This window comes from Microtus ochrogaster, chromosome 8, assembly GCF_000317375.1.
Source record: "Microtus ochrogaster isolate Prairie Vole_2 chromosome 8, MicOch1.0, whole genome shotgun sequence".
Taxonomy (NCBI): domain Eukaryota; kingdom Metazoa; phylum Chordata; class Mammalia; order Rodentia; family Cricetidae; genus Microtus; species Microtus ochrogaster.
The window spans coordinates 27,662,183-27,677,237 of NC_022015.1; the positions used below are offsets into that span (position 1 = coordinate 27,662,183).

At 45.4% G+C, this 15,055-nt stretch overlaps 2 protein-coding genes across 4 annotated transcripts in view; one reads left to right on the plus strand and one right to left on the minus strand.

Annotated features, from left to right (window-relative positions):
• Positions 1-15,055, plus strand: part of Dock1 (dedicator of cytokinesis 1) — a 503,376-nt gene that overhangs the window by 220,454 nt on the left and 267,867 nt on the right. The window lies entirely within an intron of this gene.
• Positions 1-15,055, minus strand: part of Insyn2 (inhibitory synaptic factor 2A) — a 55,670-nt gene that overhangs the window by 9,384 nt on the left and 31,231 nt on the right. Inside the window, exon 3 of one of the 2 annotated variants that reach the window (XM_005351415.3) lies at positions 6,315-6,386. The exons of the other annotated variant lie outside the window; for it this stretch is intronic. Coding sequence (XP_005351472.1) covers positions 6,315-6,386 — 72 coding nt within the window. The remainder of the gene's footprint in view (positions 1-6,314; positions 6,387-15,055) is intronic. 2 annotated transcript variants of the gene reach the window in all.

Here is a 15,055-nt window from a genome sequence, read left to right on the forward strand (position 1 = left end):
ACTTCATTAGCCGTGTTGCTGTCCTGCTCCCTCATCCTGACCATCTCCTTTCTGCACGACACTGGCAATCTGGTCCTCTTGTGTATCTGGATTTCTTTGCAATTGTGTATTTTGTGTGCTCAATGTGTGGTAAATTAGTTGGGATGATATAAGAAAATGCAGTCAGGTGTCTGTGACTGGTTATATTCTTTAGTCTATATAACCACGTGAAGAGTGTTTTCCTCACCTTTCCTAAAATCTGATTATCATTTTGGGCAAGGACATATATACCTAAGATACTTCCTACTTGAGACTCACCTACTAGAAAGCCCTCAGTTATGTCTATGGAACCATCCTTAGAGATGCTCTGGGACCTGCCAGTTCCTAACTCTCCAGCAGAGGGAGCTCTGGAGAACACAGCCAAGCCACCATTTCACCCTGACTCCGAGTTGCCTGGCATCCCTCCGTGGTATCCTGTCTCCTCCATACCTGCTCTGTATCAGATGATGGAGTGTGACATCCCACAGGACAGCTCAGAAGCCTCCTTCTGGCGCTAAAACAAGGTCTGGGTAGGTCAGGGCTTTCCCTTCCTTCCTGGTAGCACCCTGCCCACTCACTGCCCTAGTGAGTGATTACTGATGTCACCTAAGGCCACTTTTATGGTAGCCTTGATACTAAAGAAATGAAGCAGGAGTGGGTAGCATCTTCCAGAAGTCTGTTCTAACCCTGCTCAAGAAGAACTTCCTCTCTGGAAACAATTCTCTTTAATTAATCTGCGTCAACATGATTATTACCTTTTACATCTTGGTACTATCCCCCACAGCCTTTGAATCAAGTCTGCCTCACTGTTATTTCCATTAAAGCACACCCATTAGAATTCACCCCCTTTCCCTGTGTTGTTATTTTATGAATTAACCAGTTCAGTAAAAGAGGGAAGGGGCGGATTTGCTAATGGCCTCTTTCATTGTTCCCTTTGAAACCCAACTCTGAACACAAGGTGAATCACTGGTGACATCAGAGTAGTCTGGCAACGGAGCTCCCCAGATAGGCTGGATACAAAGATTTCAGCATTTATCCTCACAGCATTTCTAAACTAATTAAAGCATATTTTGAAAGGAAGTAGGAATGATTAGGCAAAAAAAAAAAAGTTTTACTTAAAGGAAAGTCCAACTCGAATCTCTTTTAATCTTCTTTCATGCAGAACCTCTTCTTCATCTGAATATCTCAGTTGGTCCAGATCACAATCAAAGGGGTGTCATCTTAGGGGAAAATGTGATTATGTCAACCAACTCAATTTTCCAGTTGTAGGAGATATAGAACCTTCTGGGTGCTCAGCATTTCAATGAGCTGGTGAGCAGTGAACATCACATCAGTTATGGGCTAGATCTGCATAACCAGTTGTCAATAGAGGGGTAGGCTATGGGGGGGCTGCTTTATAACTGTCCATGTACTCACCCCGTGCACATGCCCAGTTAGAGTCCCCAGGCCCTTCTGTTGCTTTGTGTTTGTAAATAGTCATCTTCTTGCATGTCATAGATGGAAAGGATTCTTTGTCATTCTGCAGGCTCAAAGGTGGATGGCTACTAACCCACCAGAAAGGGACCAACTGAGCCCTAAACCCAGGGCTCGCAGATGTGAGAGACTGGCTCTGGCTTCCAGGCTAAGGCTAAAGCTTCCAACCTTTGCTTGGTCTCCTTTCCCCTGAAGCTTTCAAGACCTTTTGTCCTCTTGGTAATTTTCCTGCCGTGTATATTTCCGTGGCATTCTCCGACTTTATAGCGAGATATGTACTGCCACACATGACAAAGGCATCCAGACAAGACCATGTCCATCTCCGTCACAAAGCAGGCAGCCTGGTCTTGAATACAACACCCTCCTTCCCTCCCTGAGCCAACCCCTACTAGATGCACAGGATTTGTTCTGCTCTGTGGAGAAGACAGCTGGGTTTCCAGTGTTTAAATGCGAGACAGATGGGGTCAAGTTCATTGTCCTGTAGAGCTGTCTGCCAACAAGCAGGTATGACAAATTGCAATTTGGGGACATTGGCAGCTTTCACGGCCCCTCGTGTACTTTGGCTCCTAAGATAACCATGGCGATGTGGCATTTTAAAAATCTCCCAATTTGGAATCTGCTTTAGCCTTCCTCAATCCCAGACATGCTCCTAGCAGGCAGTGGCTGCTCGACTCAGGAATACAGTCTCTTCTCCTCTGTGCTAAAGCCAGGCTTTGGACAAACCACGAGAACCTGACCTTGAGCTAAGCTTTCCCCTTTTGCTCAGATTGTCGTCATAGAGACAGTCAGTTTCTGTCTCCCATGATGTACCAGGGTTTTTTTTTGTATTCAGATGGTACCCTTAACTGATGTGCCCCATTAACCATGATTGGTCTTCCTTGTGTGATGTTGCTGACACCTACCCAAGGCTATTGCTATTGAGTTGACAGGCCTGCCTCTCTCTCTCTCTCTCTCTCTCTCTCTCTCTCTCTCTCTCTCTCTCTCTCTCTCTCTATCCCAGACTCTTCAGTGTTCTACAACTGTCTGCTTGCCAAGAACTATGCTGTATTTGTTCCTGGACTTGTTTCTGCCCTTTGTATTTATAATTGAAATGATGTGACTTGAATATTATAGATACCAGTAAATTATTCTTGTCTTTGGGGAAGAGGAAGATATCAAATAAAATGCACAGAAAGAATAGGGGCAGCTCCAGTGTGCACCCAGGCTTCTCTGAGGTCTGGTTCTGTCACATGGCATGACATTATTTTCAAGACAGGGAAGCAGCCATGACTCCTACAAGATAATCTACATTTAGAGGAAATGCTCAGGCCTCACTGCAAAAGACAGCCAACACCTTAAAGCATATAAGTGAAAGATTTCAGTATTTATCATTGAAATTGAAATGACATACTTATGCCAGACAGATAAGAGTTGCTGTGGTTTCTCCCAAGACAGTGGGTTCTCAGGTCATGAACAAGGCTACATTTTTCTTGTCTTTAACATTTGTTCCCGTGAGCCTCAAGCAACTTTTGTGTCATTGGAGACAATGTGAGAGGAACTGTTGTGTTTGATCTCTAATAAAGAAGGGCAGGAGCTGGGTGTAGTGGCGCACACCTTTAATCCCAGCATTTAGGAGGCAAAGGCAAGTGGCTCCCTGTTAGTGTGAAGTCAGCCTGGTCTATACATGAGTTTCAGGATAGCCAGGGCTACATAGTGATGCCCTAGCTCTAGACCAAACCATACAAAGAATGACAGGAATATGGAGGGGAAGGTTAGGTGAGTTTGTGTGTTCCACTTATAAAAACAGTGATGCCTTATTGAACACTAGTTACAAGATTCAATGAAACAGGGACTTAAGGGATTGTGGGAACTCCAGCTGGACTGTTAACACGCAGAATGTTCCAGAACTTGCTTACTAAGCCAGAGTAGTGTTTACATGTTTGGCCTTGCAGTTTGTTGTTTGTTTGTTTGTGTTTTCTTGCTCTGACTGGAATGGAAGAGAGAGATAAAGCTGCGCTCCTTTTTCCCCATCCTCTGTGGATGCTTCTGCATTTGTTCGGGGCCTGATGGAGCCTCTGCAAGGCAGGAAAAGCTTCTTTTCTATCCTGCTTATGAAAATGCGTACCACCAAATCTTATTGTTAATAAACAGGCCTCTGGGGGCTGATGGGCACCCGCTGGTTTATGCAGGCGAACCAGAGGGATCAGAGAGCCTTTGCCTTTGTATTTCATGAGTCTTCCTGAGGTTCTGGTACATTCTTCTGGTGCCTGAACACCTACTGCTCTTTTGGATGACCTTTGGCAAATGTGCTTGGATTCATGCAGAATGCTGGTTGAGCCAATTCAACGTGGTATCCACTCTAGGCTAATTCCCCCGAAAGACAAATTCTTATCCTTCTCTGACTCATTAAATCACTTTTAATATCACTTTTTATGTAAGTCACCCCTGGATTTAGAGCTAAATTTATTTAAATTATTTCAGTTACATTGGACAGTGTCCTAATAAATTCTCTTTTCAATCACCCACAAAATGTTAAGTAGTTTTAGGCTGAACATGCTCGTCCCATGAAGGTTCTCTGGAAGTCTCTGCCACTTCGGTCTAGTTACAGTGGAAGACTGGATGAACTCTGGCGCTGGAAGTGGGCTGAACCCCAGGGAGAAATTGCCTGATGCACACTCGCAGGCCTTAGTCTTATTAATGTCATCAGTTAAAAATGGAATGTCCTGGTTAAAGCCATTCACTGTTGATTTAAAGTCCTTATCCACAGTTTGGACTTAGTGCCAAGATCCCACCAGGCATGCGCATCTGAAAGGTGGTTACAAAGTTCCCACCAGGCATGTGCATCTGAAAGGTGGTTACAAAGTTCCCACCAGGCATGTGCATCTGAAAGGTGGTTACAAATTTTCACCAGGCATGCTCATCTGAAAGGCACTCCCTCTGGAACTGAAACATGGAGTTCTAGATAGAAAAACCGCTCATGGTGCTTGATTCTTTTTACTTCTACACTGATGGCAGCCAAGAACAATTGAGAGCCTCACACCCTGGCCAGGGTTGCTGGGAGCTTCCTGGATCTTTGTCTGTTGCCCATTCCTTAGCCCTTTACTTGGGCCTCTTACAAAACCCTGGTGCAGGATGGATTCAACATGGTGGGCCTTCTCAGCTCCAGCTCTACCGACGCCTTGGACCCAGCGACTTTATTGTCATGGGCTTTCCTATGCATTGCAGGATACCATCAGCACCCTTGGCTTCTTCCTACCCATCAGGTACCAGTCATGCATGCCCACCTATGACCAACGAATCCCTCAGATTCTGCCCATTGTCCTGGGGGAGTCAGAACCTCAGTGCCTATACCTAGCTGTGGTTTCTTCTGCCAGCATCCTGACAATATTTCCATGTGATCCAGCTCTGCTTTTAAAGACCCGAGACTATATCTGGGATGTTCAGCCTGGGTTATCATGGTCATATCTCTGCAGCACCTCAGCACAGGACCTGACGAGTGTGAGACTAAGTGGCCCGAAGCCTTCCTACTCTGTCCAGGTGTGATCTCTTTGTTTAGTGGTAGTGACATTTTGTTCAATGTTGTTTTATTTTATTTTTTTTATAGGGGAACAAGGAGAATCCTGTCTGTAGTTTTAGACATATAGAACTACTTAGTTACTACTGGGCTTTTTTGTGATAATTTTACAGCTACTAAAATTATCTTTTTTTTTAAAGAAAATATACAGATAGCATTAGGTATAGGGAAAGATGCTTACTAACCATCCGGAAATGTAAACCAAAGCCACACGGAGACATTGCCTCAATTTATAAAAACAACACTACTGTTAGTTGTTGAACCGGATGTGAGGAAAGGAGGATGCTGTTGTTGGGATGTGTGCCACCACAACCACTATGGAAAACCCTGTGAACTGTCCTCAGCAAACCCCAACTGCCACCATAAGGCCTACGCCATTACTCATGGGCATACACCCAATAGAAAGGAGCTCAGTGTTATCTCAGAGATGTCTGCACTTACCACTGCAGCCCAGTTCATGCCAGCCAAATCACGGGAGCCCTCTCAGCCCTCCAACTCATTCTTCATGTATACAAACGGACCAAAGCTAACACCTATCACTGTGGCCACAGTTAGTAAAAATTACACACACACACACACACACACACACACACACGAGGGGGACAGAAAGACAGCAATTTCTGCAAGTTTTGACGATGCCTTAAAATCTTACTATTGTCAAGACCTAAATGTAACTTTTGCCTGCTGACGGTTTCTGATCTATTCTTGTGGGTGTCATTCATTACACAGTTTATATAAAAACAAAACACATGATAAGCTTTTGTAGTTTCCTGGGAGGGGATCCTACCTCAGGGGAGGAGAGAACCACAGACCTTGTGAGTTCCTTGAGAATACCTGTCCATATGATGTGAGCAGAGGGGACCTACCATGTACTCCTACGCTATACAGTGTGGATCCGCGCCTTTGATCCATACCATCTCGTGGGCATAGATTTTACTGTTTTGCTGGAGCACACTTTTGTGCTCCAGGCTATAGATTCCCAGGGAGCAAGCCATCAAAATGATACTGGCTCCCTAGACTGGGATGGTGCATTTGCAAGACAAATGTGTTCACACTCTTCTTCAACCTGGGATTGTATACCTGAGCAGTGAGGGTTGAGGTTTGGTACAAGGATGACTGTTTAGACATAGCTTAGAACTATGGCCAAAGAAGGATCTTTACTTTTTTTTTTCTCTGATGGAATCTTCCCAGCATGGTCCCAGTGATTCTCTCATTAGTGGGTAAACATCATTTGTCAAAATAAGAAAGTGGGAAGAGAGTGTTAACGTACCTATAGATAATACATGCACTGTTCCTGCACGTGTCACAATTAGCTGTGTCTTGCCCCGTCCGATATGAAAGCCTACAAGATAAGAACAGGAGAGCATTACAAACAGCGGCTGGGGGTGGAGGGCCCGGCCGCTGACCTCACATAGCTGAAGCCTCAAATCAGACGCCTTCCCGATGGTGAGGTACTTGTGATCATAGGAACTGACGCCTCTGTGTTTACCACTGAGCTCCTGTCTGTGCCTTTATGGTACCAGCCAGTACCCGTCTACAGCCAAGATGTCACTGAAATTAAATTTAGAATGTGAACAGACGCTCCCGGATGACGTGTGTAATCTGATTGCGTTATAACCACGAGGAGTGGGATGTTTCAAAGTAGCTTTATGTTTATTGCATCTTTTAAAATATCTACAGGAGAAACCCATGGGTTTAAAGGCTGACAACTGTCTGGTTTTGTGACGTACCAACTCCTGTTTTGCTAGAGCAAGGTTTGACATGTATGGCCTCTGCCTCAAATCCTACCCCAGCCTCCATAACCCATCTGTCTAGCCTTCCAAGGATGGATTTTATGTTGTTAAATGCTTGAAAAAGAATCCAAAGAATAATATCTATAACATGATTCAATTATGCATGTCTCCAAGGGGTTTCATTCCAACCATAAAGATTGTGATTTAAAACATAGGTGAATATGCATATAATTTCTTTTGCTTTTTGCCTTTTAGTCTATAAATCCCAGAATATTCCCTCAGTGGGTCTGTAGAGAAAACAGCTGCTGGCGCCTCTGACTGTATCTCTCCTCCTGTCAAGACTTCTAACGCACTCTCCGGCTGTGCCGTCTGCTAAGTGATGGCTCTATAAGGGCATTACATGGCAGACTTCAATTCGCTCTGGAGACCACGCAGGTGTTTGAGGGGTGTGTGTGTGTGTGTGTGTGTGTGTGTGTGTGTGTGTGTGTATGACACACATGCGTATCAGGGGTTGTCACTTTCTCATAATAAGATAACAAACTTTAGCTTTTTTTTTTTTTGTGGCATAGTATTGAAACTTGCTTTGCTTTAATGGGTTAGATTTTCTTCCCCAGGTCAGGTTTACCTGAAAGATATCTTGGACCATTCGCCCTCCAAGAAGCTTGTGTGTGGTGCTCTGTGCTCCCTCCCAACTACTCTCCCCTAGCTAGACTTTCTGCTCCTTCTAAGACGCCCACATACTGTATTCTAAATATTATTTGCACCCAGGGTTCAACGGGAGCAGCCGAATTTGTTTGGTTGATGGCGGGAGAAATGTTCCCACCTGGATTGATTTCTAATCACTTTAGGGGCAGATTTGCATGGACCAGCAAGGGAGAGCCCTGTGTACAGTGGCTGTGTCAACACCAGTTGTGTGTGTTTGTATCATCTTTCGCTGTGTATACTGTGTGCATATGTATCATGAGTTTCCAATTGAAAATAACATTTGTTTCCTCATTTATATTTTGCGTTATGTAAACATCTGACAAAAAGAGCGTTGGCTGCTCAATACTGACATTGTCTCTGTGGACTCGGTAAATGCGGGCATGACTTTGAGTTCAGTGCCATTTATTTGAGTTTGGTGTAGCTTATTTGTTAATTAGGTGATCACATTCTGCCCCACAGTGTTGCCAAACATTGCCTAGGATTCACTGAAAAGGAGTTAGGATCACAATATCACTGTGTTTGTACTGTCCCTCTGCTATCCTGGGCTCCTTTGGACACCCATATCTGGCCTTTCCCCCTGGGCTTCATGTCCTCCCTCTGTCCTTCCCCATACATGGCACTTCTTGCTCTTAGTTCCTGCCCCCCAATGGGCAAGCCTCCTCGTCCCTTCCTAGACAGGGACCTCCTGGGTATGCACAGGGTCTTTCTCTTTTCAGTTTACTCAAATGAGCTTGGCCCTCAGCTTGTTCTTGATCTTAGCCACCATACAGTGAGCAATAGGTGCTGGCCTTGAGTCCACATCCCTGGTGTGACATCCCAGCAGTGTCACGCTGATGTGATGCCACTCTGGTGGGTGGGGTTGCCCACAAAGTTCTGCCGCCCTAACGGTTATGAGCCATAGAGAGATAGTGCACCTCGTAGTCTTTTGTGCTAGCCACATCAAGCTCTTGTTGCTTAAAGAAGGCTGCTGTTGTCCCTAACCACTGTCTGGGGCACTCATAGGTGCACTCAGGCTCCTAGAACCTCCTGCCCTAGACCTCACCATAACCTCTACTGGGCCTGATCAGCATCACACCCCATTTTTGCTCAGTCACCTACAAGCCTCAAGAGTCTCACTTGTATTAGTGCCTGGAGTCTTCCAATTAATTATTCTCTTCTCATTTTATAGAACACAATCCATCCACACTCCAGGCCCAGGATCTCATTATTCTTAGACCCCAGGCTTCTGATGTTCTGTGCTGCCTTGCCTCTATCCAGGGACCTGTGTTTTTCACTACATGTAATTGGCAGCTAGGGATAGTCAGTGAATCCGAAAAATGACAGGACAAAGGCTTCAGGCACCAGAGAGTCACAAGAGGACCCTCCTCCAGGATAGTGGAATACTTTAGCAAGAAATTGTCCTTTCTAAGCTCTCCTGAGCAGACTGTGCTAATCACTTATAAAAGGCACACATACCCATCCCTGACAGTTAGCACGTACCTACTAAGTCAGGCATGGTTGTGGCCGTCCAGAAGCTAATTGGGATGATGCTAAGTGCCCTTTTGAAGTGCTCAGCAGAGGAAGAGGCACGTGGTCACCCCACAGGGAGGACTGGATGGTCTCCTAAGGCTGGTCAGTCACATTGCTGTTTTCTTGGGGGTTTTTCCACCAGCTTTCCCTGTCTGAGACTTACGTTCAAGACTTCATTACCTACCAGAACTCTCTTGGAGGGCCCTTTCTGAACATTTCTAGCAGTTTCTGTAGTACCCTTGCTGTGTTTGACATTTAGAGGAATCAGACAAGTCAGAGAGGGATGACCTTGGGATCAAATGTAAAATGTTGACCTGTGCTGTGTAGCTCACTCACTCCAGGGCTCCTGCCAGCAGCAACTGTCAATCAATGACCCAACTGGAATTTTATCCATTGAAGGAGTGTTCTCCATACAGGACTTTTGATTAAGGAATCTGTTGTGTTCTGTGCTAACTGATCGTGGCCTTCCAAGCTGGAGGATTTGGCTTAACTGATCGTGTGTGGGCCACTTTAATAACAGGGATGCAGTATCTGAACTGGGTCTGTGCTGCAAACACAGATATAACAGATATATATCTGTTATATATAACATTCAATTCAATGACTATGCAGGTCCGGCCCTACTTAGCCTCTGAGATGAGATGAGGGTGGTATGGTCATAGACCAGAAGGCAAGAACACCAAGTGACAACCAACAATATCCCCGGTTTCTCCCTCTCCCCTCAGAACCCTATCCATAAAGCCAGCATTTGGAAGGACTGTCTCCCAGTCTCACTACTGTAACTGAGAAGAGCACAAAGCTCAGACCACTACAGCAAGAGCTTTTTCAGGGACAGTAGGCATAGATCTCAGGTGAATCAGAATTTCCCGGATGTAGGAGCTTATGTCACTGACCTAAAAACAACCAGAACATTTTGACCAGTCTTTTTTTTTGGGGGGTGGGGGGGCTGAAAAAGTGCTAAGTTTGTAAAGTTTTCCTATTACTTGCTTTGAGTTGTCCATGCTTCATACTCATAAATTATGAGTTCATCCTTGATTCAATAGCATGTCCCATTGGCTTGTTCTGTCAATATGACTCTGGCCAACTCTTACAGTTAGGCTTTGTTTTCTTAAGGTCCTGAACAACACATGAATCATGGCATATGGGTGCCACAAGGAAATGGAAGGATACATTGTGAAAAGTTCTGTCTCACAAGATGATCTCATCTGGACTCCAGTGCCAAACACATTTGTCCCATGTAAAGACAGCATTGCACTCCCCCGTCCCACTGTAGGGACCTGTAAGCTTTTAGTCTGAACCATAGATATTGGACTTGAGAAATAAGATCCAGCACCAAGGACAGCACCCAGACCAAGAGGCAGTCTTTAAAATGAGTTTAAGATCATTTTCTCCAGTGTGTGTGTGTGTGTGTGTGTGTGTGTGTGTGTGTGTGTGTGTGTGTCCATGTGTCCCTGTCCTTCCTTCCGTCCATCTCTCTATCCATCTATCTGCCCATCGCCATTCATGAGTGTGTATCTCTGTAGAGGTAACCATGTACATGGAACCTGCATGCATCATGCGTGTATAGTTCCAGATAGCTCTGAGTGTCAAGGCCCAGGCACTTTCTTCTGTTTTTTTAGGACTGAATCCTGTTTGTCTGGAACAAGCAGACAAGGCTATTTGTGAGTTCCCAGGATCTGTCTTTACGTCCCATCTCGTGATCACTAGGATTATAAGAACATGCCAATAAATCCAGCTTTTCATATGGCTTTCTGGTAACTGAATGCTCACACTTGCAAGGCAAATACTTTAGTGACTGATCCATGTCCTCAGCCCTGTGTACCTTTTTCCCTGACTCTAGTACACCATTCCATGTCAGAACTCAGATCCATCACCGAGAGCTTCTCTTTGCTGGTGCTCGTTGAAAACAACTTTGTGTTGGATTCGGGTTTCTGTAGGTAATGTTAGACTTGAGAAATAGGATCCAGCACCAAGGACAGCATCCAGGCCAAGGGGCAATCTTTTAGAGAACAGTTTAAAACCGTGTGTGTGTGTGTGTGTGTGTGTGTGTGTGTGTGTGTGTACAAGGTACATGAAAGCTTGATATGGGTGTGAAGACTATGACTTTAGTGGAGCCTGGACAAGGACTCGTTGTTCTGTGAAAATAGAATTTAGACAAGCTTGTTCCACAGGGCACTTCCGGTGAAGACTATTTATGGGGTCACTTCTGCTTTGTTATAAAACCTTATTTCTCAACAAGGCTTTACACCATTCAAAAAGAGTACAGTGAATGTGGTTGGCAGAATACAGCCTGTATCTCTGGGTGTCACTGCTCTGAGAACCAGATGGATGCCTCCTTGTAGTGGCCAGGACTCCCTGATTTCAGTTTGGCATTCCAGTCTCCCTAGCTAGGAATGCTTTCATACTCATTTCCTCCAGTTCCTCAGTTGGTGTTAGTAAAAGTCCCTGAATACATAAATATAAATACATGTTTTTCTACAAGTGTTCCCCTTTCATACATTTTTGAAAAAGCATTGGTAACAGTTCCTGTGTGGGATTCTCCAGTGTTTCTTTTTACTGGAGATGAATTATCAAAGAAAAAAAGGAAGGGAGGCACAGGGCTGAGCTGCTGCAGTGGTTTTTATAGCACCCCACAGGGATGCTAAAGGAAGAAGGATGGATGCCAGTCTCAGCCGAGATATGCCAAGGTGCTGTCCCGGGCTGCAGAGATCCCACGGGCCAAGGGAAGAGAGTGATAAGTGGTAGGAAGCAATGTGAAGCGTACGGGGAAAGGTCACTGGGGTTCCCTTCTAATCCCCATCCAAGCTCCTTGGTGTTGCTGACACCCTGAAGGATCTGCGAGACACAGGGCCCATGGTTCTTGCGTAAAACAAGATTAAGCAAAAGTCAAACACTACTTGTTTGGGTAGAAGATCAGAAAGTAAAAGTGGAGGAGAGGGATAGGGAGGAAGAGAGGAGTTGGGAAGAAATGGGGAAGAGAAGGGGCAGGGAAAACCAGGCTGAAGGGGAGAGGAAGGGGAAGGAAGAAGAGGAAGAAGAGGAGGAGGTGGAGGAAGAAAAGGGAGGAGGGCTAGAGAGAAGAGTAGGAGGGGACAAAGAAGAAAAGGAGAAACAGGGTGGGGAAGAAGAGCAGGAGACAAAGGCAGGGAAGAGGGTGTCCAGAATGACATCACCCCTCCCTCTGGTTTTGAGAAGCAGAGCCCAATGAAGTTCTAAGATTGCAGAAGAAACTGTCTGGGATGGATATGTGGGTTTTCTGGCCTCGAACAGTAACACGGACATTGTTTTGACTGAGGTCAGTTGTTCCTGCAGCCACAATGATGTCTGTGTCCTTCCCCCCCCCCCAACACACACCCATAAGATCTTTTTGTTTTCGTGGTACTGAGAATCAAACTCATGACTATGAAAACAACCTCAGCTCCACTGCAAGGGATTATTCAAACATGGGGGAATGATTGGAACACTAGCTACCAAGGAAGCAGAGGTGAGGGATGGGGAGAGCTGCTGAAGTCTAGGACTATTCAAAGGAGGGGGAAGGGGAGAAAGAAGGGAGAACAGGAAGTGGGGAGAAGAAAGAAAAGGGGAGGAAGAAACAGGGAGGGCTGGAGAAATGGCTCAGAGCTGGAAACCCAGGGTAGGTTTCCAGCTCCCACACAGCAGCTCACAACCATCTGTAACTCCAGGTCCAGGGGATAGGGCACCTTCTCTGACCTCCACAGGCACCAGACACTTTACACTGTGTACATATGCATGCAGGTAAAGCACCCATGCATGTAAAATAAAAACCAGCAGATCTGAATGAAAAAGAGACAGGGGAGGCAGAGAAAGCAGGGAGACCTTAAATTCTCAACCTGAAACTCCCTTGCTCTCCCCCGTCGTGGTGGCAACATTAGTCTTTGTACTGAGTCTGATTTGGCACCAACAGTCTCGAAAACCCTTCTCTCAGCATTGCCTGTGTTATGGCCTGCAGTCTGTTAGGGGTCCTTCCTCCCAAATTCTGCATGATACAGGGGACAGCAAATGACCTTGTAGCTTATTCACTGTATTTTAAGTGGCATATTAATTTTCAACAAGGTCACATTTCTAGCACTAAACAAAAGCATTTGGGATGATACGAACGTCAGGGGTGACCCTCCAAGGGTGGGTTTTCAAAACACTAGTTACATAGAGTTTTGGAACTGTCACAATGTATTAACACAAAGGTAGTATCCTCGTGCTGTGGGTATGGCCCTCAGCCAAGGATGGCATTTCCTGAAGAAGAAAAAAAAATGAAATGACTGTCTCTACTCTCTGTGATAATTTGTTATCTAATTTATCCTTTTAATTTGGGGGGGTGCTTTTCTCACCTGCTGTCAATTTTTCCCCCCTTTTCTTCTGTATTCCTGCCCAGCTGTCCCTTTCTTGATAGCTAAGCCATCGTTTGCATCAGCATCTTAATGGGCTTTTTCATACAACAGTCTCAAAGCAACTTTAATTAGAGGCACTAGATACCTCTGCTAGTGGCAAGAAATTAGATTTCAAAAGTGGTCAGAGTTGGCTGCTGTGGGGAACCTCATAGGTCTTGAAGCGTCCAGAGGAGCAGACCCAGCTTGTTTTTGCATCTGAAACCTCACAAGGAATTTGCTAGATCATGTACTGGAAGTGTACCTAGTTTATATATCAGCTCTTCCGTTGCTAAAGTGAATATAGACTTTCCCAATATATCCACAGAAACATCTACATCTGCTGTAAGCACTGGAGCCTACAGAGATGTCAGCGATTGTATGCCAAGATTCAGGGAGCATCTGATTAAAGCTTTGTGTGGTGTGTGTGTGTGTGTGTGTGTGTGTGTGTGTGTGTGTGTGTGTGTGTGTGGCAATATGTAGGTGTGCCTATGTGGAAATGTGGAGACCAGATGTTAACACATTGTATCTTCCTCCATCACTCCCAACTTTTTTTTTTTTTCTTTGACTGAACCTGGAGCTCACCAATTAACTAGCCTGACTGGTTAGTGAGCAGGGATTCCCCTTTCTGTTCACTCCTGCCCTTCAGCACTGGTGTTACAGAAATGCCCCACTGTGTGCTGGGAATTCCAACTTGTATCTTCATGCCTGCAAGACAAGCACTTTGCCCATTGCTTTAAGCTTCTTCAAACAAATAGCAGGTTGGTTTTCACACCAACTCCAAGGTCACCTATTAATTAATCAGAAGCAGGGTGGGCCCTCTTGGTTCATGGTCCAACTGGGCTCCTTTCTCCAGCAGCTGCTTCCCAGCTGAGTAAGGCTTAGCAGTTGTGTGATCCTTGCTGAGCCTGGGTCTCTAGTCAGACAATGTGGGTTGTTGCAGATGAGCACAGGGTCACAGTCACCTCCGCTGTGGGCGACACTGTTTGAGGCTCTCATTCCTACCCCTTTAAAAAGTTGACACCTAGCAGCTGCCTATCTCCTGTCTTCCCTGAGCTCTGTAGGACCACCCTGGCAGCTGCCCATCTCCAGCCCTTGCTGGTTCTTACCCATTCTCCATTGGCCTTCACTTCCAGAGCTTCCAGCCTTCTATTTGCCCAGCTGATGTCTAACATGTGGGTCCCAAGGGAGGTGGCAATTAAAGTCTGTGGAAGCTTGGGACAAATGAGCAGAAATGTGAATGAACCAAGACGTGGCTTTGTCTAAGCAGATCACTGAGAGTCCGGCTGATCTGTTCCGAGTGAAATTTACCTGGCCATTGAATAAAACTCCAGAGAACCCCTTGGTGTTTTATGGACACGGTGTAGCGGTTTATCTATTAGAATTACCCGATGTAGTCACTGAACTGTGCGTATTTAAAGGACTCTAGCTGTTACTGGCTGTTGCACGATTAGTTTCCTATGGTCTGTGTAAACAGCAAGGCCCATCCAACTAAACAAGAACAGATTCCCCACCTTTATCCAGATCATCTGGTGGTGCTAGGGGTAGGGTGGGGGTGCTCTCACTGAGACCACACTCCTTTTTCAGATACTCATCTGTTTATCCTGAACATGGATTCGTGAATTCCTGATTTCTAAGATGTACTGTGTGCACATATGTAGCTCGGCGGTCAGCACTTAAAT